The 24,177-nt window shown below is 42.1% G+C and overlaps 3 protein-coding genes across 3 annotated transcripts; 1 reads left to right on the top strand and 2 right to left on the bottom strand.

The window, feature by feature from the left end:
• Nucleotides 1–1,572: 1,572 nt before the first annotated feature.
• Nucleotides 1,573–9,189, bottom strand: slc30a8 (solute carrier family 30 member 8). The gene is made up of 9 exons (XM_079522144.1): nucleotides 8,749–9,189; nucleotides 7,706–7,875; nucleotides 6,483–6,629; nucleotides 5,986–6,139; nucleotides 5,491–5,693; nucleotides 5,011–5,123; nucleotides 4,363–4,468; nucleotides 3,197–3,331; nucleotides 1,573–2,995 (listed from the first exon to the last, which is right to left on the bottom strand). Exons 1-9 carry the CDS (start codon nucleotides 8,814–8,816, stop codon nucleotides 2,850–2,852), a joined length of 1,242 nt encoding a protein of 413 aa, XP_079378270.1. The 5' UTR covers nucleotides 8,817–9,189; the 3' UTR covers nucleotides 1,573–2,849.
• A 1,198-nt stretch (nucleotides 9,190–10,387) lies between these two features.
• LOC306937937 (uncharacterized protein) lies at nucleotides 10,388–16,211 on the top strand (the record flags this gene model as incomplete). Its single annotated transcript, XM_079521962.1, has 3 exons — nucleotides 10,388–10,420; nucleotides 12,324–12,546; nucleotides 15,909–16,211. Exons 2-3 carry the CDS (start codon nucleotides 12,343–12,345, stop codon nucleotides 16,209–16,211), a joined length of 507 nt encoding a protein of 168 aa, XP_079378088.1. The 5' UTR covers nucleotides 10,388–10,420; nucleotides 12,324–12,342.
• Nucleotides 16,212–17,348: 1,137 nt separating this feature from the next.
• Nucleotides 17,349–19,046, bottom strand: aard (alanine and arginine rich domain containing protein). The gene is made up of 2 exons (XM_079522611.1): nucleotides 18,549–19,046; nucleotides 17,349–18,298 (listed from the first exon to the last, which is right to left on the bottom strand). The coding sequence occupies exons 1-2, from the start codon at nucleotides 18,768–18,770 to the stop codon at nucleotides 18,176–18,178; spliced, it is 345 nt and encodes a 114-aa protein (XP_079378737.1). The 5' UTR covers nucleotides 18,771–19,046; the 3' UTR covers nucleotides 17,349–18,175.
• Nucleotides 19,047–24,177: the final 5,131 nt, after the last annotated feature.

A 24,177-nucleotide genomic window follows, 5' to 3' on the forward strand; every position in this document is an offset into this window, starting at 1 on the left:
CTCCCATCCGTCAGTCACCCCACGTCACATATGGTCACGCCTCGTGACATCACACCTCCATATATGGTCACGCCTCGTGACATCACGCCTCCATATATGGTCACACCTTGTGACATCACGTGAGGAGAAGACTGGACTGGATATATCTGCATATGTGGAGCCGACCACCAATTCTACATCTGACCTCAAACCTCAAACCCAAAAGCTGACCTGTTCTGACATTCCATATGTTGATCCTTCCCCACCCGTCCTTCCTGTTCTGACATTCCATATGTTGATCTGACCTCATCTAAAGAGAATCAGTGTAACAGTTTGGATATTAAAAAAGAGTTGATCTAAAAGCAGATCTACTATTTTTGAAAAAGTTTGACTAACTTTGAAAATGTTTAGTTACAGTTCACACTTCACAGTGCAGTGGGCAGGGTCTATGGTGTGGACCCAGGCTAGTAAATAATAGCATCTTTGACCTCTCTGGATTCTCTGGACACCAGTTTGTTTGTGTGTGTGGTCATGAGTGCATGCCTTTCTTTCTCCACCAACTCCTTTGCACCCCTTCCTCTTTTTGCACGCCACTCTATCCTGCTCACGAGTCTCTGCACCCCTAACCCCCCACACACACACACACACACACACACACACACACACACACGTAGCTCTAGGTCAGCCTACAAAAACTCAATGTGGCAATTATAAGTCTGGTGATCATGTACTGAATGCACTCCACTGATCTCTCAGTAAAATGGATACTGCTAAGCCAGGGGTGCCCACACTTTTATGACGTGAGAGCTACTTTCAAAATGATCAGCTCAACAAGATCTAGCCACCATTGCTGAAAAAGTTAAAATAGTTCAAATATGTACCTGAGGGGGCTTTGGAATAGCGGCGCTGGCATTACATATAGGACAAATGCACTTGGAATGGGAAATAGAGGGGGAGAAATCTAATAGTTAGGGTTTTTTTGTATTTAATTTGTAATGCTACAGACATTTGTGCACAGCAACACTGTTGAAAACAAAATATTCCATTGTGAGTTTGAGCTTACAGGCCCCTTTTGTCAATCAATCAAGTCAACTTTAACTCAAGTGGCAGATTCCAAAAATAGTTTTTTATTTAAATGCATTTTTTATTTAAATTAAATATTCTTTAGGGACATGTCCTGTGGTCTACCTGTACAGCCTTTGTGATCTACTGGTAGATCACAATCTACCTTTTGGGCACCCCTGTGCTAAGCCATTGGTTGAATATTCATAGTGAGGTAATAATTCCACAAAAAAAGCTAAATAAATTATGTCATCTGCATCTTTCTTGAGTACATCCACATGTTAGTATGGGACGTCCTCGTGACCGGTGCCCATGTGTTGGTTCCCACAGCACCAGTTAATATGTAGCTAAGTTTAAACAGTAACAAGTTATAATCTGCTAAACTAATATTAGAAATAGAATGTGTTGATAGTTAGACAGGAAGGACAATTAATGACAGGATATTGTTAACACTTGGTAGAAAAGGACCAGTTTAAAGTTCTCTTTGCCCAACGTTTTGTTTTATCAAATTGAATGTCAGTAGACCGAGTCCGCCAGCTACCATGCCTTTTATTTTCAAGCCAATCTCACAGCTCTTGCACTCATAAAAACATGGGAGAGGGCGGCCAAGTCTCAACAGCAGTAAATATTACAGGGTCAATACAGTAAGATATGAGTCTCTTGTTGCCCCACAATTGCTGACTAGTTAGACTGAAACCCCATAGCTGCAGCAGACCAGCACAAGGTCAAGAAATGGACTGCGAAACGTATTAGCAAGATCAATGTGAACCTCAAAACAATGGATCCAATGTGTCCCTATTGCCCAGAAACTCAAATCCTATAGTTAGATAGTAGAGCTGAGGTAGACAGTATGGCAAAGTAGGATGGCCACAGTCATATTTTCTTTTTTTAATCAATAATTATACATGTTTTATATACATTTTTATAATCAGATCAAAGAGAGTGCATCATAGATATATATGGCATTTCAAACCAGAATCTTTTATGGAATAGATGAGTGTCATTTCAATGTACAGTATTATGGTTGAACCATGAATCATGAAGAAATATTATAAAACTGCTGCTGCTGAGCACGAGCACTGAGCAGTGTTTATTTTTCCTAATTATTGGTTAATTTGTTACTGTCCAACACACTTACATCTGAACTAAGTGGATGTGCAAAAGTGTTCTTTGCCAAGACAATTGATTTGTGTTTGACATGTTATGTGTTCAACTTAATTGCCTCTGTTGAGCCCATGATAATTTGTAATATTATGATTTGGGTCCATTCGTTGAACTGAACTGCAACACCATCCAACATTTTTCACAAATGAACTAACAATAGACAAACAATGCTTAAAACATTTACTCTGGCGAGGTCACTGATAAATAGCTACAAATAAGGAATATTTGATAGCACTTGATGATCAGCATCATGTGCAGATTCACAACACTTTAAAAAGTCAAGCTAATTACATTCCAGGCAAAATACAGCATGGGGGAGAGGATAGCCACTTTTCCACAAAACATTACTTTCTTTGACATTCAAAATAGTCAACCCAAAAGCTATGGTCATTTGACAGATTCCCCATTATCATGTAAATAATAACTTATTTTGGAGGATTAACACACTGTCACGGACAATCGAGTCGCCCCTGCACTGGCACACAAGTTCAGCGCCAATTCAGAACGCCCAGTTAACTTTATCACCACGAAGGTCACACCAATTAAAGCGGTGTCCTGTTAGTAGCGTAGCCTTCTTTAAAGTGGCTTATTATTAGCCACCTCTCAGAGGGGCTCCATTTAAAAAGAACGCCCCACGGAGAGGCCTACATCTTGGGGTCCTCGCACAGGGTACAGCCAGGCTTGAGGTCTGCTTGCCTCTCCATCTGGATGGTAACGGAGTGGAAGTTGTAAGCAGAGAAGCAAACCTGTGTCATCTCCCTCAGGACAGACTGGGCATCTTGTGAGTCATCTGTGGGGGGGGGGGGGGGGGGGGGATGAAAGTGATGTGAAACACAGGACAGTAATAGTCCATTGCCTCACACATTGACACAGTAAAAATTGATCTTTACAGGTGCATTGTTTGGGTTAAATTAAAAACAGGATTTTACCGTGCGTGCTCCCGTGAATTTAACTGAACTGGATGTTTTTGTGTGGCCATTTTTCCTCTCACCTATGGCTACGTGTGCTGTCAGTACAGCCTGGTTCATGGTGAGGGCCCAGATGTGGAGGTTATGGACCGCGGTCACACCCTTCACTGCTAGCAGATCCTCTCGCACTTCACTGTACTTCACCCCTGACGGTGTGCCTGCGGTAGAGAGAGAGAGAGAAAAAGAGACAGAGTTAGGTATGCATATGTATATTTGCGTTAGTAAATAGCGCTTTTATCCAAAGCACTTTACATAGGTGCATTACATTCACCCATTCATACACCGATGGCGGAGGAAACCATGCAAGGCACCTACCTGCACATCGTGAGCAATTAGGGGTTCAGAGTCTGAGGGCTCCATTTTCGTCACCGCTAAACCCCTTATCCCTAAACTTCTTTGCCTTTTTTTACTATTTTGCAAAACATTTTTGAATAGTTAAAATGGCCAGTCTACAAGCTCACAACGTGTCAATGTAGTTTGGCTAGTTGAACTATTCAAAAATGTTTTTCAAAATATTAAAAAAGGCAAAGAAGTTTAGGGATAAGGGGTTTAGCGGTGACGAAAATGGAGCCCTGAGTCTTGCTCAAGGACACTTCGACACTAACTCTGGGGAGCCTGAGATCGAACTGGGAACATCATGGTTCCCATCCTGCTGCTCTACCGGCCATTTTACCCCTGAGCCAGTCCCCAGCAATAAGCCAGTCCCCAGCAATAAGCCAGTCCCCAGCAATAAAGTCAGCATCACAATTCACGATCTGAAAACACTTCTCTAAGATCCCTGCCTGTTAGTTCCAGGCTTCAATCTTACCCACACATTTCATTTGACATTCCTTCAATGAGTTACCGAAGTACAAGTACATCAGGGTCGGGATGAAATAAGATGTGTCAATGTCACAGTTTAACAGCAATTTAACATTTATCGGGTTTATTTTTTTTTCCATTTTATATTTTTATGTTTGGGTAATATTTCAATACGAGTCAAATTCTGCATTTGAAGACTTGCTTCCACAGACTGTTATTTTAAAAGTGTAGCCTAAAGCCTGATATACGTTTCAGCAACAAAGAGTCGTGTGAGGTAGGTCTTGACAAAAATAGCATAACTGTAACATAGCAGTATTTTCCCATTTTAAAGGTGTGAGAGTTGTTCGACTTGTGGACATAAATCAGGCGTATGGGATTCCTGCCTTACCTTCCATCAAAACAAGGAGGATGTCCCTCATGATGGTGAAAGTGGTGCACAAGACAAATATAGAGAAGAGGAAGGTACAGATGGGATCAGCTATCTTATACTCTGGCTGAAAGAAACAGATAAACTTTGTGAAATCACACAAGCGGGAACAATGAAAACTAAGAGTTGCTTTAATGGTCCTGGCGGCGCAGCATCACAGCATGGGACAGGAAGAATAAATAGTCTAGTTTCGGTATTTCCCGTGACCGATGGCCATAACACAGCATTACTGAGTGCCTTGGGTGATTATGTCATACACATGGTGATCATAAGGACTTCAAAAGCACACAAAAGGGAGGTTTGTTTGTTTGTTTGTTCGTTTTTTCAGGAAACTAGAAGGGTTTCTTTCAATCAGACTGTTTACCTTATACTGTGACAATATTTCAATAAAATTATGTTAAAATATAATAAATGAAAGATCATGAAAGTAATAAGCCCCAAGAGGCCATGGTTTACAATGATTTTAGAACAGCTATGGGGCGTTATGAATGACAGAGGCGAGTGCCTAAAACCCTCTTAGCTCTTCTAAAATCACTATAATCTATGGCTTCATGTGCCTTATTTGTTATTACTTTTTAAACGGTTACTAAATGCACAGTGACCGCTTACCTTGAAAAAGATGATGATAGCACTGACCAGCACACTGACGCTCTGCAATAGATCTCCCACCACGTGAACAAAGGCTGCACGGACGCTGGCATTTTCCTGCTTGGCCCTCCCTCCTGAAGGCAAATATATATAATACATAAATAATGATAATGATAGTTAAAGTTTTGTACTTCATGATGAAATGTATACAATCATCTGAAGCTCCAAGTACTTGTAGCACTTCTAAAAGTACTTGTAGATCGGCTATTTTCACTACTTCTTAATTATTTTTATTTTTATTTACTTACTGGACTTTCTTAGATTCATTTGTTCGGTTGTTTTAAAATGTATACAATTCTTAAAAATATATATTTTAAAAACTAAATCTTTTGACATATATATATATTTTAAACTGTAGCTAAAAGAATATGGGATTTTTACTCGAGTCATGACCCATAAAAATGTTTTGGAAACGGTGCTTTAAGTTTTAATACACCATACCATGCGCCACCACTTGTTGCTCCACATCCCTGCTACGTTGCCTGGCACCATCCTTGGCCTGGTTTGGGTCTGGGGTGCAATCCTTCTCCTCCGTATGATTGAGGGCATGAGCCTCGCCCTTCTTGTGACTATGACCATGCCCATGTGAACTGAGCCCGCCGTGGCTGTGTCCATGTCCAGACTGATGCAGAGTGAGGGCCATGCTGCTCAGAGAGAACAAAAGTTCATTATCAAATCTCTTTTGTAGATGAAGTACAGCACAGTATACACACGCTCCTGCTGCAGTGACAAAAACACAGCACTGAGAAGGTATAAACCTTAAATAAAGATTAGGTAAGCCCCACCCACACAATAATAACTGATTGTAAGTTAAAAAGAAAGAAATTAAACAGGTTGTTCTTATGTCATGCTTAATGATCCTTGAAGTTATACTGTAAGCCTGTACTCACTGACCTAAGATTGTTAATAGGATGAAGTTACATCTGTTTGACTTACATAACGTTGACCAGAACAGCACAGCCAGAAGTGATGAGCATGACAGTACCGTCGATGGTGTAGTCGTCACTGATGAGGCGCTCAACAGCCAGGTAAACCAACACACCTGTTACCAGCCATATTGTGAACACTGATAGAAGAGCACCCAGGATCTCTGTACGGGCACAGAAATGGAGAGAGAGTAGGTTAGAGAGGGACGAGACGTGGAACATACGGATCCATTACTTCTGTTGAGTCTAAAGAAGAGCATGGGCTAGAAATGTCACTGTGGTTGATTAAGTACCGGTAAATAACGTTTTTCAAAGGCAGCTAGTGTCTGGCACTGATCTCGGTTCACTTTGTGGCCAGCACCTACCGTCAAGGGGCCAGATGTGCGTGACTTATCTTTGATCATGCATTATTTCTACCTCGTTCTTTGGTGAATGGAACATCCTGGTTATCAAGATAACAGCAGCAATAACAAAACAAGAAAACAGCCTATAACTGTGGGCCTCCACCTGCACGGTGCCAGCCGTAGTTGAGTGTGTGCGTGGCAGGTCTGGAGGAGAGCCACAGGGAGCACAGGCTGATGAGGAAGCTGGTGAAATCCACCAGCAGGTGAGCAGCGTCCGTCATCACCGCCAGGCTACCTGCAAAGTACCCACCTGCAGTAAGGTGGAGAGGACGGGAGAGAGAAAGCGGGAAATGAGATGAGAAGGAGGTAGGTGGGTCACATGGCATAAGGAGGTGCAGATGAAGGATGTGTAAAATGAATAAAGTTGTGTGATGGCAAGGATTGAGATATGGGGAGGAGAGAATGTGTGACAAGTTAGTTATTGATACATTACATTTCCAAACAGCCACCCTTATGAGCGAACCTTCAAAAGCTGGCATCAGAGATTTGTCTGAGATCTTACTTGTCCTGCTGTAGTGATCTGATCTGATATATATATACTATATACCTTGAAAGACCATAGACTGTAAGGCCCAAACCACACCAGCTGCAACTCCTTGCAACTACTCGCAACTCCTTGCAACAAAACAAAACACACCAATGCAACTCCTTGCAACAAAACAAAACACACCAATGCAACTCCTTGCAACAAAACAAAACACACCAATGCAACTCCTTGCAACTACTCGCAACTCCTTGCAACAAAACACACCAATGCAACTCCTTGCAACAAAACAAAACACACCAATGCAACTCCTTGCAACTGCCATTGGGAATAATGGTTGCAAGTATTTGCAAGTAGTTCCATGTTGCAAGGAGTTGCATGGCAACCCTCTGGTGTGGTTAGGGCTTTAAAGGTAAAGGCAGTCACAGAACTGAAGTAGGCCTACTGTAGATACAATCCTCTGAAGATCGAATCCTTAAAATAGCACTGAGGAGTTACTGTGTAGACCAGTGGTTCAATGTGAACCCCCATGGTACTTGGGGGGGCTCCGAGGGGTCACCAACAAAATAAGTTAAAATTAGTTTAATCTCTTTTAACCTATACACTGGATATTTGAAATTAGACAAGCGACAAGCTCACAAAGTGTCGTGATGCAACACTTTGTGAGATTGTAAGAGTGTAAATGTGCCATATTTAAAAACACAAATGTTGTATGGGATGCTTGCCTGGTACAAAATATTTTCAGATGGGGCTCTGCAGCCAATTAGGCTACATGTTAATTTGGAGGACCACTGGTGTAGGCTAGTTATGGAGGAGGAAGCAGAATTGAAGGAAAGACTCACCCAGGATCTCCCCGACCATGAAAATGAGGCAGATGACAGAGACAACATACAGCCTCTTCCTGGCATCTTTCTTCTCTCTCTCACGGTCCACCTTGGCATGGCTGTTGTCATGGCAATGATTGATTTCACCATTGCCGTTTTTCTGAATGCCAACTTCACTAGTGGACACACTGGTCAGTTGATAAATGAAAAAATACAATTTAGGAAATAAGTTTAAGTAAGGGTGGGTCATCCTAAAATTCTAAATTGTGTTTGTTTATTATTTGTATGGTTGGATATGTATGGATATGCTATAGTTAGCAAAATACTTGAATTGTTTGGCTATGAGTTGCTTGCTGCAGGGGAATATCTTTCAATATAGCCCAAAAATACAGTTCACAGGTTTATCTGTTTATGTATCTATAATGAGTTGCTTATTTAATACAATACATTGACATTTTCAAACCTATCGTTTTAACAGTTGTGTGTGGCCCACCCTGCAGCAGCAGTTCCATCCGCGAGAGCTGTAAGTCAGTACTAATGTAGAAGACAACGAGGCTTATTGTAGCTGATGGGGAGATGTTTGCGCACTGCTATGATTATGAGAGAGGGAGACCCCCGCCCCAGGCCCCCGGCCGGGCCGGCCCGTGTGTATAAAATATTGTGGGGGAGAACTTAGAAGGAGACCGTGAGCAAAGAAACACTGACAAAGAAAGGGAGTAAATCGATTTCTATCGACACACAAATAGTCAAGGTGTGGATTTAGGCTAATCATTGTGTGAGTGAGCTGTTAAATAGACGCTACTGGCACTCTGGCAGTGGCAACACTTAACCATTCTGACAGATGTATACAGTACTTTTAAGTAGACCTGTTAAATTCTGTTTGTGTAGGGTGTAGACTAGCCCGTCTCCGGACCCCCCGGGTTGAGCTCCTTAAATGTCAGAAAACTTTAACGTAGGGTCCGAGAGGGGCTAGGTGTAGAGTGTAGACAGACAGACAGACAGACTCAAGCAATAACATTTCGTATTGGGGGGGAAACAGTTGGAAGTAACGTTTTCTTTACCTGTCCATGTACAATTTCTTTTCTTCGGTCACCAGGAGAACTCTTTCTGGGTTCTTCTTCTTGAACATGATTAAGTCCCACTAAAGTATCCGAATCGAATTTAAAGAAATCCTTTCAAATATATTGAATTTTAAGCGCGATCTAAGAAATTAAATGGATAAAATATTTCCATAGCCTAGAAATCCTATGCATATGAACTTCTGTTGCAGTTCATTTTGAAAGTTCACCAGCGAATAGACGGACCCCTATGCCATATGTCTGTCTAGACTCTAGACCATCACCCTGTTGACTATCTGTGTAATAAATACCAAGGGTGCAAACCCTTCACATTTCATGAAGCCTTTGTGTCGTGTGCAAGAAGTCACAAGGCCGCCCTCAACAAAGCCGCTTGCAGCAGCAGCACCTTCGGAGGCTCGACGTAACGTGTGATTCATCATGAAAAGATCAAACCATTATCCTATACCTACAAGGTCATGGGAAATTGGGGATGATGGCCATGACTAATACTAAAACAGTGTATATGATGACAGATGTAGCCTATAGGCTATAGCCTAATATATTTTGGTTTATGAAGCTGAAAGATTATAAAAAAAACTTTGCTCAATTAATTCTACACAAAAGTTTGAAACAACAGTTCTCGTTTTCCCTCGAACTATATTCCAACATTTGCCACACGGTGGCGACATTCACACATACATAATTCCAGTTTGGCGACAGGATTCCGTTACCACAAATACAGTTGGGCTACTTTTATATGGGTATGGGAGGACAAATGATTTAATAGCACAGTTTAATCTATTGATACATGTTTTTTAGGGGTTTGTTTGTTTTTAGTTTAATGTTTGTTTTAAAAATGCCATTGACAATGAAGGGAAGGAACATTTACTTCATCTTGTCCCTAACACAAACATCAAATGCCATTAACAATAAAGATAATTTAATGTTTGTGTTGGCACCGTTTGTTTTACATCACCATTAGGCTACATCACCTAATCAACATGTGTTAGACTTTAATATATTAGCGCCCCTCACTTCACACGGGTGTGATTTTTTAAAATTATTATTAATAATTAAATGTATGATTTCAAATTCAAACTAGCCCCAATATGTTCCCTCAGTCCACATATTGGGGCTACATTTCAAACTAAACATAGGCCTAGCTGTCACACTTGTGTGTCAGGTGAGGATTAGAGCCATCTAATAGTTTGGTAACTGCACTCTCTGGCTCTGGTGAGGATGACCCATGACCCTGAAGCAGACGACAAAACAAACTGATCAAGTCCAATAATACTTTTTGGCAGACAGTCAACAGGCTTCTTTTGTTTAAAGTGCTTGGTATATAGTCTTTTTTATTGGCCTAAAATATATAGGCTACATACATTCTGGCCGGCTGTCAGCATTGAGCAATTATTTGTATAGGCTAGGGGTCTATATGTGACCAACATACCATTAACATCCTAACACAACAGCAAGTGGATTCATGAATGTATAAAGACAATATTTTAGGCCAATAAAAAAAGACTATATACCAAATGTTCTACGCAGCCGGACTATTTAATGAGTGAAGAACAGGCAGACCACTGAGACCAGGACAAACAAAGACACGACACATCAAATAGGATCTTGCAGTTAAGTTTTATAGGCTGCAAGCTGATTAGTGAAATGGAAACAGGTGAGTTATTGTCAGGCAACTGATGTCTGAGAGAATAGGGCATAGCAGTGGGCGTGGTTTTCTGGTTCCACTGAAAAATCGGCCATTCATTTTTCCCATAGAGATTTACAAAAATATTTGTATCAATTAAGCCTATAATAAAGCCATCCAGTATGCTGGTAAATCATGGCCATAAAACCTTTGATTCTGTGAAAATAAATAAATAAATGAATATTTAATTATACTAGTAAGACGCCTGAGGGCGAGAAGCGACCTCGCCCTTTGTGCACGCATCCGCCTCGGTGACAGCAGACTGCTGGGCGAGCGCTGGCGCTTTGAAATGGGGGGTCAGATCAACATATCTGCCTGGGTGACAGCAGACTGCTGGGCGAGTGCTGGCACTTTGGCATGGGGGGTAAGATATCAATTTTAATAACGTTGGGGCAGGCCCGTCTAGAGTTTAAATGGACAGGTACTGTATCAGTCAAAAGGGAGACATCGAAGAGGAAGGACGGATGACACACACACACACACACACAGACACACACGATTGTTCAGTGGAACCAGAAAACCACGCCCACTGCTAGTCTGAGAGAATGGATACAGGAGGTGTGTAACTAAGGCTCGTGAAAATGGCTAGTGGGCTCATCTCAAACAATATGTATCTCCAGAATGTATTGAGAACACAGTTGCCAACCAAACTACCAATGATGTATAGATTCAGCTTACACTGTTATTCTAATTTCTTTCATGTTTTTATCAACATAAAGAAGAACCTATGTCAGATTTAATTTTTTCTTTTTATCACATGAGCCTCTAAAACAGCCTGTCAATCTTTTTCAAAGTGATCTAAAAGTGGAACGGATTTTACTCTAAAAATAGCCTCCAGTGCGTCACCGGAGGCTCTATTTTAGTCCTATATTGTTATATTGTTGATAGACTTTAGAATTTGGGCCTGTGGGTGACTGGCCAAGTGTTAACATTTCTAAATGGCTTAAGGCCTATTGCAAGGGTTGCTAGGTGCTGCAGAAAGAAACAAGGAAATAGTCAGTGTTCACACTGTTTGTTAGACTCCAACACAGGGGACGATCCTGTGCTGGAGTTACAACTTACCTCAGTTACAGCATGTGTGTGTGGGTGTGTGTGTGTGTGTGTGTGTGTGTGTGCGCGCGTGCGTGCGTGCGCGTGTGTGCGTGCGTGCGTGCATGCGTGTGTGCGTGCGTGTGCGCGTGTGTGTGTGGATGCATGTGTACATACTGAATGAATAATTGAGCATAACAGCATTAAGTAATATAGGTTTTCTTCTAACGGCTGTAGCATGACTACAAGCCAAGAACATCACATGGCAAGTCCTTGGGTACACAATGATGGTATCCTTAGAAACTACCCCCCATTCCCACCTCCCGGTTCTTCTGCTGAACAGTGCGTGCGTGCGTGCGTGTCTTTGTTAAAAACAGCTAGAAAAGTCATAAACAACAGCCCCCCCCTGCATGTGGTCACTCAATACCAAAGTAGTGACGTTAGCCCTGCTGTGGCGTCACACTCACACTGGACGCCAGGCGACCATGTCAACCAGGCAGGGTATGTGTGACACAGAAGGAGAGAGAAAGACAATGAAAGACAGAGAGAGGGAGGGAATTAGAGAGAATGAGACAAAGTGTCGATCTAAATGAGACAGACAGACAGACAGAAAGGCAGACATGGATCGGAGTGTGTGTGTGTGTGTGTGTGTGGGGGGGGGGGGGGGGTCCTCATAAATTCTGATAGTCCACAGCAGAGCATCCAGGGAACTCAAGACAGAAGGACTGGAGAGAGAGAGGGTAGAGAGAGCATTCTTCAGACGACGCTGTGATCTTAGCACAGCCGAGACGATCAGCTTATAGTACAGACAGTCACATCATTAAACAACTAACTAAATTAACAGATCAAGCTGAGCCTATACCATGATGGAAGTGGTCCTCACCAGGCTGCGAGACTTCTCCTGTAAGACCACCACCTTCCAGAACTGCATGTCAGCAGGGCAGAGTGATCCGCGTAGGGCCCGGGACCCTCGAACGCAAGGCGGCTGCTTCGGGGATGGGGTCCCAGCGGGAAGCCCCTGCAAACTGGACATTGGGAGTGCACTGGCATGGCTACGTGAGGAACTGGTAAGACTGGAGTAAAATTCTCACAATGCTCTCACTCAGGGATTCAGTTGTTTTCTTTTTCTTTTCAAATGTTTTTACGACTTTTTTGAATACCGTAAATTAGGCCTATACAGTATGTGATTTACAAAACAGTTTTATTGAAATTTCACTTTAAACTAAAGAATAAGGAACAATTATATTCTCTTTTATGATCAAAACAAGCACAATAAGATTCCAAAAAGAAAGGAATAGCTTTTGACTATAATTGAGTGATGGGATGGTATAGGTAAATATCTAGACCTACACTGAAATTGGCAATAATAATAATAATAATAATCCAGTAATTGTCAAATGTATTTATGGTATTAGATGTTTTTCATATAGCCAAACAAAGCCAATACACCCAAGCCATGAAGCCTCCTGTGTGTGTGTGGTCCTGTGGAGAGAGTAGGGTTCCAGTGACTACAGAATATACAATTTTTATTGGCCACGTTAAGGCCTAAGGTCAAGACATTTGTCATCCTAACAAAATGACCTACGACTCAAGCTCATTCAGAATGTTATTGTGTGGGAGGCCCCTTTTATTGTCTAAGATGTATGTGCAGGTCATGTTATCACACTGTCACTGTGTCTAACATCCTCCCCAGTTAAGTTAAATAGGGTGTGTGTGTGTGTGTGTGTGTGTGTGTGTGTGTGTGTGTGTGTGTGTGTGTGTGTGTGTGTGTGTGTGTGTGTGTGTGTGTGTGTGTGTGTGTGCGTGTGTGCGTGCGTGCGTGCGTGCGTGCGTGCGTGCGTGCGTGCGTGCGTGCGTGCGCTTTCGTGTGATAGATATAAATTCAGAAAGACATGTGCTCACATGTGCACGTGTGTATGTGTGTGCGAGAGAGAGCAGTTGGATAGGTCCTTTGTCATTGATTGATATACGTCTTGGGCCTTGGCATTTACAGCAGCCTGTCATGGTAACCACTAACCAAGTGTCAAGCACACAGAAAGCAACAACCCCAGGCTTTAGAACGCAAGGTGTTGACATGAAGGCCTTAAGTTCAGACTACATTGTTGAGATCCGTCTGTCCGTTGGTCAATCACGAAAAGTTGTTCATGCGCTAATATCCTCGCATCTAATGATTAGATGGTTAGACAATAGACACACACAAACATAATATGGTCCGAATAAAACAAATTGATCATTCTTACAATGTTGCACCACTGTCTGATGGACTTTAGTGATTAGACAGCAAGCAAGCCATCCCATATCCTGTGATACAGTGTTAATTTCATTGACTAAAACTATGATGAAAAATGCTCGTGGACTGCCTTTCTTCAAAAGGACAAAAACGAAATAAAAACGAAGATATGATGACTAAAACTATGACTAAATATACTGACAATTTCTTCAACAAATACAAACTAGACTAAAATGATAGGGAGGGACTAGTGGAGAGGAGATCCAGTAGAACTAGAATCCAGTAGACATGTTGTGAGCTTGTAGATCTGCTATTTTCGCCACACAGCAGAGTATAAATCAGGCATTTCAATGCATCAAGGCATTCAATATTATACTGCTCTGTTCACTTGCAGCAGTTGTTTAGTGGTAGAGGCCGTTGGTAATCTTGAAGTGTCCCTGAGCAAGATGCTTAACCCCTAACAGGACCTCCAGTGCGTTCATCATGTCCATCTGAATTAAGCCATCCACTCAAACTGAATTCCCCCCTCTGGATTAATAAGGTCCAGATAAATTAACACATACACTATACACTAGTATCTGTACGTGATCATAATCTCTCAATCTACATTTATGCAAATTCAACTTTATTTTCACCTTAATTTTATTTGTTTCCATTTTGGAACATATGCTATTCTCAGGAATAGCATATCTTAAGGAAGATCTAAGTACAAGAATATCACTGCTTGCAATGTTGCCACAGCTGTATCGTAAAGTTGAACCTTCATTTAGATTAGACAATTTACAAACACCCACTTATTCTTGGAATAATGTTTTAGTAATTTAGTGCACATCTGCTGCTCAATTTTCAGACACAAACAAATGATCAACCAAAAAGTAAAAGTAGAACTGATGTTTTTATCTTGAGACAACAAAAGACAACACCTGTTTAAAAAAAACCTATTACTTCCACTTCACTGTGATCAACAAATGAATGCACGTTGCTCTCTTAAGAGGGTTTCGGTCACTTGAGCTGAAATGGCCCCTCTCTATTCGTGTGCCTGTGGCATCAAATAGGCACAAAAGAGGTAGTCTACATCAGTTATGATCATGCCTTATGATCAACGGCCAAGGCCCAGTATTCAGTGGTTCCTCATAAAGGAGTAGGAAAGAAGCTCTGAAGGGGCAGTAAATGGTTGTTGGTGTTCTGTGATCCACAAGGGCTAGATTCATACCACTATAGGTAAGATTCATTCCATGTCCTGAACTAGTCAAAGCAAATGGCATTTACACATGCATGCCACAAGTGTGTGTGTGTGTGTGTGTGTGTGTGTGTGTGTGTGTGTGTGTGTGTGTGTGTGTGTGTGTGTGTGTGTGTGTGTGTGTGTGTGCACGCATTCATGCATGTGCGTGGAGGGGTGGGACCCCAGGAAGCCTTTAGGCTCAACCATTTCAAAGGAAAGTTCATGTTTCTTCTCTCATTCCCCCTGTGTGTGTGTGTGTGTGTGTGTGTGTGTGTGTGTGTGTGTGTGTGTGTGTGTGTGTGTGTGTGTGTGTGTGTGTGTGTGTGTGTGTTTCTTCTCTCATTCCCCCCCCCCCCCCTGTGCTAACAAAGACAACGAACCCCAGCATCTCCCAGCCCGAGAGCCCAGTCCCAGCCTGGTGCAGTAATCATCAAAGAAAAGAAATGCAGATTGGCCATGATGTGTTTTTGTTTCGGACTATATACCACACTCCTTTGGACAAATTTGGACTCCACATTTTTGATGGAATGCCAAATGTTTTTACAATGCATGCAATTAGACAGCCGCTCTCGTAAAAGAGACAAGAAAGGGAAAGACTAGGAAAAGGGCATTTGCATCTGAAAGAAGATGGTGCTCAAATGGAACGGCTGGAACAGCACACAATATTTCACACTGAGGACATGAACCTGACAACTTGAAAGAGTCTCTTTGTATAAGGACATGCTTATCTTTCTTCTCACTGACAGCTTTTGTCTGCTGACTGCTATGTTCAATAGAATAATGTTGTTACATGCAGTGTAAAGCAATCTAACAACGTGTTTCACAGCCATCGTTGTCTGAAAAACGATTGTTGTAGAAGTTGAAACAAAAGTACAAATAATCTTCCTACGTGCCTCCCTGCCTGTCTGTCCTTCTGTCTGTCTCCTCCGTTAAATACAATACATAAATGAACGTGCCTACTGCCTATATGTGTGCAGATGGAGATGCGTTCCCAGGACCAAGCTTTGATCCGACAGTTGATGGACCTTCACACTGGCATCCAGGAGCTCAAGCAGGAGCTGTCCGATGAGGAAGAGGAGTCAGAAGAGGATGAGGAGCCAATCGACGAAGATGACGGGAGCTACTGGGCCTCTGCGAGTGAGCAGGGAAGCGGTAATAGTGTCTACTCCAGTCCAGGCGAAGCTGGGTTCTCCGTATCCTGTGTGAGGATGATGACGCCACCCTCTGCCTCTGGGTCTTGGCCCAAGAGGATGTTCAACAGGAGAAGTTCCGTGCCTTGAACGCTTAAAAACTAAACTCACCCCAAATCTCTACCTGACATCCCTATCGTCTGTGATTCTTATCGAAGGCCACAGATGTGTTTCCTGGTCTATTAAATGTAATATGAGTGGGTGGGAAGAGTTGATGACGCAAAGAAAGTGTTCATTTAAATGAACAATAAGGATTTGGCTGTACATGTACCCTTGTGTTGAACACTTGTGATCATATTATGGCCATTTCTGAATAGAATAGAGTAGATTACATCCACTAATGCTGCAGTTACTAACTGTACTGTACTGCGACCATTTAGAATCATCACACACAAAATCTTGGGTGTTCTAATGCCTTCACTGTATCAATTGTCATCACTTGTGTATTCATACAAATGTCACATGATGATTTCAGACAAAGCCATATGGCTGCAATAAATTAAAAATCGTTTGATGTGTGAAGCCAAGATTTGTGACTGTGGACAGCAAATGTCCTACATTGTAAAGACTTGAGGACATTGTTGCCTTGTATCTATTTAGAACTAGGATTTTTGTATTATGTCTGTGGTAGTGTGTGTTTGTGTACCAACCCACACATGTCAACACTTGAAACATTATTTACAACACAAATATATTGTGTGATCAGCTTAAGTGTATCTCTTAATACTGAACTCATACCCAAGACTGTATAATCTGATAAAAGCTCATTGACATTTTCCTGACTGACTGCAACTGGTAATTTACATAAATCTGATTCAATGGTCCGGCTGGACATTCTAAAGTTCACCACAAATCCATTATGCAGATTGTTGTTGTAGACTAGTATAGCCCTGGCTGAGGACCTCAAAGCCAATTTCATTGCTTGATTGACTGGTAATTGAGATTGATGTCACTATGTAAATTTGTGTTTGTTAATCAAAAGTGAATTGTGCGATATCACTGTAAAATAACTGTTAAATGAATAAGCTACGACTCTCTCTATGTGTGTGTGTGTGTGTGTGTGTGTGTGTGTGTGTGTGTGTGTGTGTGTGTGTGTGTGTGTGTAACCATTCTTCATTGTTCCGCTACATTAGAGACAGGTACTGTCTAGACAGCTACAGTACAATAAAGACATTAAAACAATCATAATATTGTGCAAATTTATTTTTTTGTCGCAAATCACAAAACATTCATGGCATTGCATAATGTTTAGTAGACACAACTGAAATCACTGGCACAAAACACTACAGTTCAGACTACAATCTGAATTTCTTAATTTCCATTCCATTTCCATTCACTACATATTGTTTCTCTATCCAGTACAGAAACAGAGCTAAATACATTACACCTCAGAATAAGTGCCAGTCACTTGAATATAACTAGGGCTGTGTATAAAAAATAAAAAATAAACAACGCCCACTAGTACCACACACACTTTTAACATCAATATTGATTTTAGGTATCAACATTGCATTTCATTGAAATCAATGCAAATATTCTGATTTCGTTTAGAAAAAAGAAAGGGAAGAATATAATTCAGGTCTGCAATGAAATGTGACTTACAGTAATTGATCACAAAAAGGTGAAGTTACGGAATCTGTATTGAATCTTAAGAATCGGAAACCAATACTGAAAAGTATTTGCATACTAGATGCAACAGAGAAATGCAGAAAATGTCATTATCGCAAAGTGATTTATTTCAATGTCTTCCTCACAAGACAGGTGGTTAAAAACCGTCACCAGCATTTTTAACGACCACGAGTTATTCCATCTGACAAGGTTCTGTTGCACCGTGCACACATCACTCCTTGAAATAATAAACAATTAAACCACTGCTTAGGTTTTTCATCAGCTCATGTTAGGAAAGAAAGATTCTTCCTGCTCACTTTCTTTGTCATGCCACTCCATCTCAAGGCTTCCCCAGAACAAGAACTCTGCTCCGTAAGGTCACTGCTAATCTCTCAAGACAGATTTTGTTTTTTGTTTTCGACCCGGTTCCCAGGGTCGCCATTGGGTCACTGCTGCTCATCTCCTTCTGCTTCCAGAGCTCCGTAACTCTCCCTTCTCAGTCTCTGGATCTCTGTGTTGAGCCCCAGCAGTGTCTGAGCCAGCTGACGGTCCTGTGAGCGCATCTCCAGCTGCAAGGAAATGATGAGGGTAGACAATCAGATCAACCATCCTGACTGAGCATCACATTACATACACCTACTCACTGAAGCACAATGACACATAACCTGTGTAACAAAACCTGCATAAACCGACCACAGTTTTTGTGCTCTAAAATAAAAATGTTGTGAGCAACAGTTCCCATTTAAAAGAGAAAGAAACTGTAAAAGCAAATGATTAACAACCAAAAATTAATAGTTTTCCAGTAAACAAAGAACTCACCAGTTCAGTTCTAAGCCAGGTTATTGCTCCATCTATCTTTGCTCTCCGTAGTTCCTCGTTGGCTTGGTAACTCCTGCCAATGCTGACCGGTTGGACAGTGGAGCCAGAGTCCTGGGCTTCTCTGGGCTCCCCTGTTGTCCTGAAGGCATGAATCAGTTTGTTTTTTATGTTCTCCAGGACCATAGTGGACAAAGTGTCCTCGCTGTGACTGTCCCGGTTCATGCTGTCTTTCAAGGGAGGTGTGCGTGTGTGAGCAGGTGTGTGTAGCCTTGAATCCTTCCCTGCTTTGTAGAGAGAACACTCTTCGCGGCAAGCAGAACCGTACACTTCTTTGGACTAAATTTGAAGGGTCTCCTCCTCCTCCTCTTCTGTTCCACAACACTGGATCAACGGTTCCCCCCGTGTCTTTCCACTTCTTCCCCTCTCCTTGCTTGTCGGTCTCCCTGTGCGTGAATAGGACTCCTCCTCAGATTTGCAGCAGAACTTTCTGTGCCTCTGTTTAGCAGCTTCACTCATCCCATTGCCTGCCTGCCCAGTGCCTGGTGTGGAACCGGCCTGTTTTGTCATCGTTACTATGGAGAAGCAGCCCTCTGCCTGCAGACCCCTCCCCTTTGTAACCCCAATGAGAATGGTGGAAGATCTCAGACAAAGACCATTGTTGCCTCCGAAAGGAACTGAAGACCCCCCCCACATCCCCACCCACCCCACAACCACCACACCCCCCTTCCCATTTTCTTTCTCTCTCTCACTCTCAATCTATCCCGCCCCCATACAATTCCAGTGTGAGAAACGTGGTGTGAGTGAGCTCTCAGTTGGACAGAGTGGCAGTGTAAAAACCTCTGTGTGTGTGTGTGTGTGTGTGTGTGTGTGTGTGTGTGTGTGTGTGTGTGTGTGTGTGTGTGTGTGTGTGTGTGTGTGTGTTTGTATATGTGATTGTGCACATATTATGCACTTCCATCGAAGCCCCAGCCGACTTTTCAACACGTCCCTAAATAAGACCTGCTTGTCAGCTTTAGGTGACAGACAGCCAGGTTGGGTGCGGAGAGAGAGACACAGCCTCAGTGTTAGCTGATTCACTGGCATAAAGGCCATCCAACAGTGAAATATAACCAGGTCTATTGTGTCCGAGTTAAGTCCATTCCCCATGGGGTTTCTGTTCTGGGATGTTTTTTTGGTGGCATTTATGTTGTTTTGTTCCCCTGACTTCTGCACAGATAAGACAGGGGTCTAGTGTATTCTCCTACCTAACATATGGGACTGGCATTAGGAATTGTGCCGGCACATTTAGAGGGGCAATCAGACAGTGAATGCTTTCAAGCCTGCAGCATTCTCCCAAGGTAATTATTTACTTAGTGGAGGTATTTTTGTCTTATTTTCTTTTAAATGCCATCCGAAACAAAGCCTTTAAAAACACTGGCATAGATACGTTGCAGTCACGCATTGAGCTTCAGCATTCAGCTATTTGTGAATGTCTTCATATCTTTGCCAAATGTTCACCTATTTTTCAAAGAATGTTCACATGCCCATAATCAGGACACTATAGGGTTCAAGTGGTTAAAGGGTTTAATGTGCTTCTGTCATAGTGTGACCAGCAAGATGGATGTGTTATGGACACATAGAAGTGCACTAGTGTCCAAGTGTCCATTTGTGCAGTGGTCTCTGGAGCGTGAGAAGAGCTTGGAGGGATTGGCCATTCAGTCTTGAAGGTCAAGGAAGCAGGGCAACACATGACAACAATGACACGCACAAATGACCCACAATGTCTGAGGCTCCGGTGATGGACAGAGTGGTAGTGGATTTTCGTGCAGCAATTAAATGTGTTTTTGTGCATGAGTGAGTGACAGACCGACTTATCCTGCTCTTTGATCTATATTCTAGACGAAAAAACCTTTTCATGAGTACTGGTTTGCTAGTTTTTGCTTTCCATTCCATTCTGCACCGTAGCTAGCTGTATAAGAGTTGGAATGGATGAGTCATGACATCCTGAAATGGTTAGGTACTGTAGCTTAGATACATTTAAAATGCAAGAAAAGATTGGGCTTAAATTGACTTCAGTATTACTATCCACACACGGTGCTGTGGAATGCCACTGGTGGTGTTACCGATTGTGGTGAAAAGCTTAGAAGCCTTGGAGACATTGATTTATAAAATGGTTTGCACAAAGCAGAGTGCTGCGCTGGAGAATGATAAGGTGGAGTTTTAAATACATTGTTTTCAGTGAGAGCAGTGCAAAAACTGTTTAAAGTATTTTACAGTGACAACTAAAGTCTCTGTCATGTTTGTTGTCTCCACCAGGCCGAAGGCATGGGGAGAGAGTATGTTTTGCACTCCGTCCGTGTGTGTGTGTGTCCGTCCGTCCGTCCTTCCGTCCGTCTGTTACCAGCTAATCTCCGGCACCGTTAACCTGGTCGATGCCAAACTTTGCACACACACTCCCTGGATGCCAACGATGAACCTCTGCCCCGCATTTTCCAGAACGGCCTGTTATAGCGCCACCATGAGGCAGCTTTTCAAAAATTTTACCTAAAACTGCACCGATCTGCGTGAAACGTTGCATGCACACTCCCTAGAGGTCAAGGACAAACCTTTGACCTGCATTTTCCGCATCTGCCTTTTATAGCACCACCAGGAGGCCGACTTTTGGAAAACACATTTTTTCATATTACTCCTCCAGATTCTGTCCAAAAATCTCACAAATCGTTACACAGTATCTCTATGGTCATGTGCTCAAGTTGGATCTGTCCGATATTTCATATTCCATCCTAATTGGCTATACTTGGCTTTCACAGTTTGCAAGATTGCCCCGTTTTGAACAAAAGCCTCAAATCATGAACGCAGCATGCAATTTACGTGAAATCTTTCACACATTTTCTTACTAGGCTGAGGAATATATCCCACCCTTTTCACATTGGCCTGTTATAGCGCCACCAACAGGTTGATTTTTGCAAAACACATTTTTGGAACAAAATGCCTCAAGTCATCCAATTGCCATCAAAGGCAAACATGTTTATATTACTCCTAAACATTTTGCCAAACATCTCACACAGTCCTATCCTCCTGGTGGAGACCTGTGCCCAGAAGGGCACTTTTTCTAGTTGTCTATGAAATGGAGTCCAATGGAGTCTCTCGTGAGGAGCATAGCAAACAAATGCTGCTAGCTCCCTAAACCTCGGATTCTTCTTATATATGGTTCACTAGATGCGTGTCATGATGACGATGCCAGCCAACTGAGTATGTATCACCATGACGATGCCAGGCGTGTATATCCATAAATGAGGTTTCTACACTAGTCTAATGTCAGCGCTGGATATCGCTGTTGTCTCATGGAGCTATAGGTTGTCCCCAAGCAAATCCTTGATGCAAAGACCCAGTGATCACAGGCTCCTTGCCATCGAAAGGCCACAGCAACAGGCTAAAAGCAAAGCAAAGTTCTTTGTTTACCCAGGGTGAATGGACTAAGCTTGAGATGCTTGTTTACAGCCAGACCCTGCTCATAGAACATTTCATGGTAGGGGTTCAATGCCTTGCTCAAGGGCACTTCAGCGGTGGTAATTGTAACGTGCCGGTCCGGGGATTGGAACTGGCGACCTTCCGATAACAAGACCGCTCCGCAAACCGTTCGGCCACCGCTGCCCCTTGAAGAGACTGACAAGATGAGGTGGAATCTGACCTGCACTTTCTATAACAACCTGTACCAACTAGACATCAGAGATGTACACTTCCAGCAGATTAAATTACTTTGAAAACATGACTAACACATACACATTTCCATATCTGCTGGGGGAAGAACAGCCATGTCCAAGGAATACAATCACTGTAAAGACAAACGAGCAGCTACCTTAATACATTTGGAAAACTAAAACTAATAAATATCTTTACTTATCTATGTCTAAATATATTATTAGCATTTCTAATGTTTCTTTGTATTATGCCTAATTGCTCTTATATTTTTGTTTTTTATTGTTTTTATCCCACAATTACTTTGGCATTTCTCATGCCAATAAAGCCCTTCTAAATTGAATTGAGAGAGGGAGGGGGAGGGGGGAGGGGGAGAGAGAGAGAGAGAGAGAGAGAGAGAGAGAGAGAGAGAGAGAGAGAGAGAGAGAGCAATGAGCATTATTGTGTTCACATCTGCCACCTAGTGTCCCATGTAAACACACGCATGGCTTGGGTATCACCAACAATGCATTGCAGCCACGAGACAGAGCAGAACATAAGAGAACACAAGAATTCTTTCCACCAGGACCAACTTAAGCAACGAGTATTGCGGTACATCTGAATGGCGACGGATAATCATGGTGTTATTTATTTTGATATGTCACTAAATCTCTAATCATTCAGAACATCCTGACAGTTTATTAAGCCTGTGTTTACTTTTGTACTGTGCTTACAATGTTGAGGTACTTCACTTGATTCATTACATTTCATTTCCTTTTTTTTAATCATTCATTCCAGAGGCAAATATTGTACTTTTACTCCAGCTTTAGTTTGTACATTTAGATTAATAGAAAACAATTAACTGAAAAATCATGATGTATTCACTAATCACTACCATACGTTAACCTACCCAGCAGCACATAAAGTCATTCAAAGCATTAAAGCTGCACTCCGAGTCCTGATCTACCCCTGATTTGAACCCGAGTCTCCTGCACAAATGCTGAAATGTTTTCCACTGAGCTAATAGAGCCTGCCTGTTTGCTTTGGAAAGAAATAGAATTTAGATAAAAATGTGTGTCAAACCATAAACAGGATCGTGTCAAAGGTTGTGTTCAACCTAATCTCTCAAGAGAGATTCTGGTAACACTGAGTCCCTGTTACTACACTAAAAGGAGGTGTTGCCCCCAGAGGCAAAACCTTTCTTTTCTTTTTTACTGAACGGGTCCCCAGATTGTGTCAAGTTCAACCTAGACACAGGATCCATGTTTCAAGAGCAGATCAGGGTGACCAAATCCATTTGTATAAGTTATATTGTAACATTGTCTATAGCATACAGATTGGACAAAATACATTTTTATTCACTAAAAACTATTACATAATGTACCTTTAAAGTGATGAAAACATTACTGTATTACAATTGCAATCCAATCATGATTGTGTAATTGGTCATTCTGCATAATGAGTAGCCTACCTTTACTGTAAGTAAATATTGATGCCAATACTTGTTCAAGGTTTCATCCAATCAGGAAAAAGAATATAACCGATAGGATACAGGCCATAAGAAAGTTAAACTGTAATTGGAACACAGGCCGATAAATGCTTTGTGTTGTTCTCTCTTTGAAATTAGTATCCCAATCTTAAAATGTAGTAGGCCTAATATATCTAACTATAAATGCACCAAGTCAAGTCTACGTGTACGTCTGTACGTCTGTAATCCACGTAACTCGAGAACCGTTCGCCCCACCGACTTAAATTTGACACACGCGTTCCACCCCACTACAGGGGGTAGAGTGTCAACTCCATATATGGGCATAAAAAAGGGACAGACATAATATCTAGGTGGGGCACGCATTTCCAACTTGCATCGTTCCAAGTAGGCCAGTGCCCAACGGGCACCGCTGTAGAGGCTCCAACGGGCACCACTCTAGTTTATTAAATGTGGAGAGATATAGCGCGGGCCAATCGAAATAAC

The sequence above is a fragment of the Electrona antarctica genome (genome assembly GCF_951216825.1).
Source record: "Electrona antarctica genome assembly, chromosome: 15".
NCBI classification, from domain to species: domain Eukaryota; kingdom Metazoa; phylum Chordata; class Actinopteri; order Myctophiformes; family Myctophidae; genus Electrona; species Electrona antarctica.

What these genes read in the sequence shown, in the direction of transcription:
- slc30a8 (XM_079522144.1), bottom strand. Translation starts at nt 8,816, where the DNA reads ATGTTCAAGAAGAAGAACCCAGAAAGAGTTCTCCTGGTGACCGAAGAA. An exon ending in AAGAAATTGTACATGGACAG is followed by an intron (nt 7,876 to 8,748) that starts GTAAAGAAAACG and finishes TCAACTGACCAG; the next exon opens with TGTGTCCACTAGTGAAGTTG. An exon ending in GACAGCACACGTAGCCATAG is followed by an intron (nt 2,996 to 3,196) that starts GTGAGAGGAAAA and finishes CCCCCCCCACAG; the next exon opens with ATGACTCACAAGATGCCCAG.
- aard (XM_079522611.1), bottom strand. Translation starts at nt 18,770, where the DNA reads ATGAACCGGGACAGTCACAGCGAGGACACTTTGTCCACTATGGTCCTG. An exon ending in CCTGGCTTAGAACTGAACTG is followed by an intron (nt 18,299 to 18,548) that starts GTGAGTTCTTTG and finishes ATTTCCTTGCAG; the next exon opens with CTGGAGATGCGCTCACAGGA.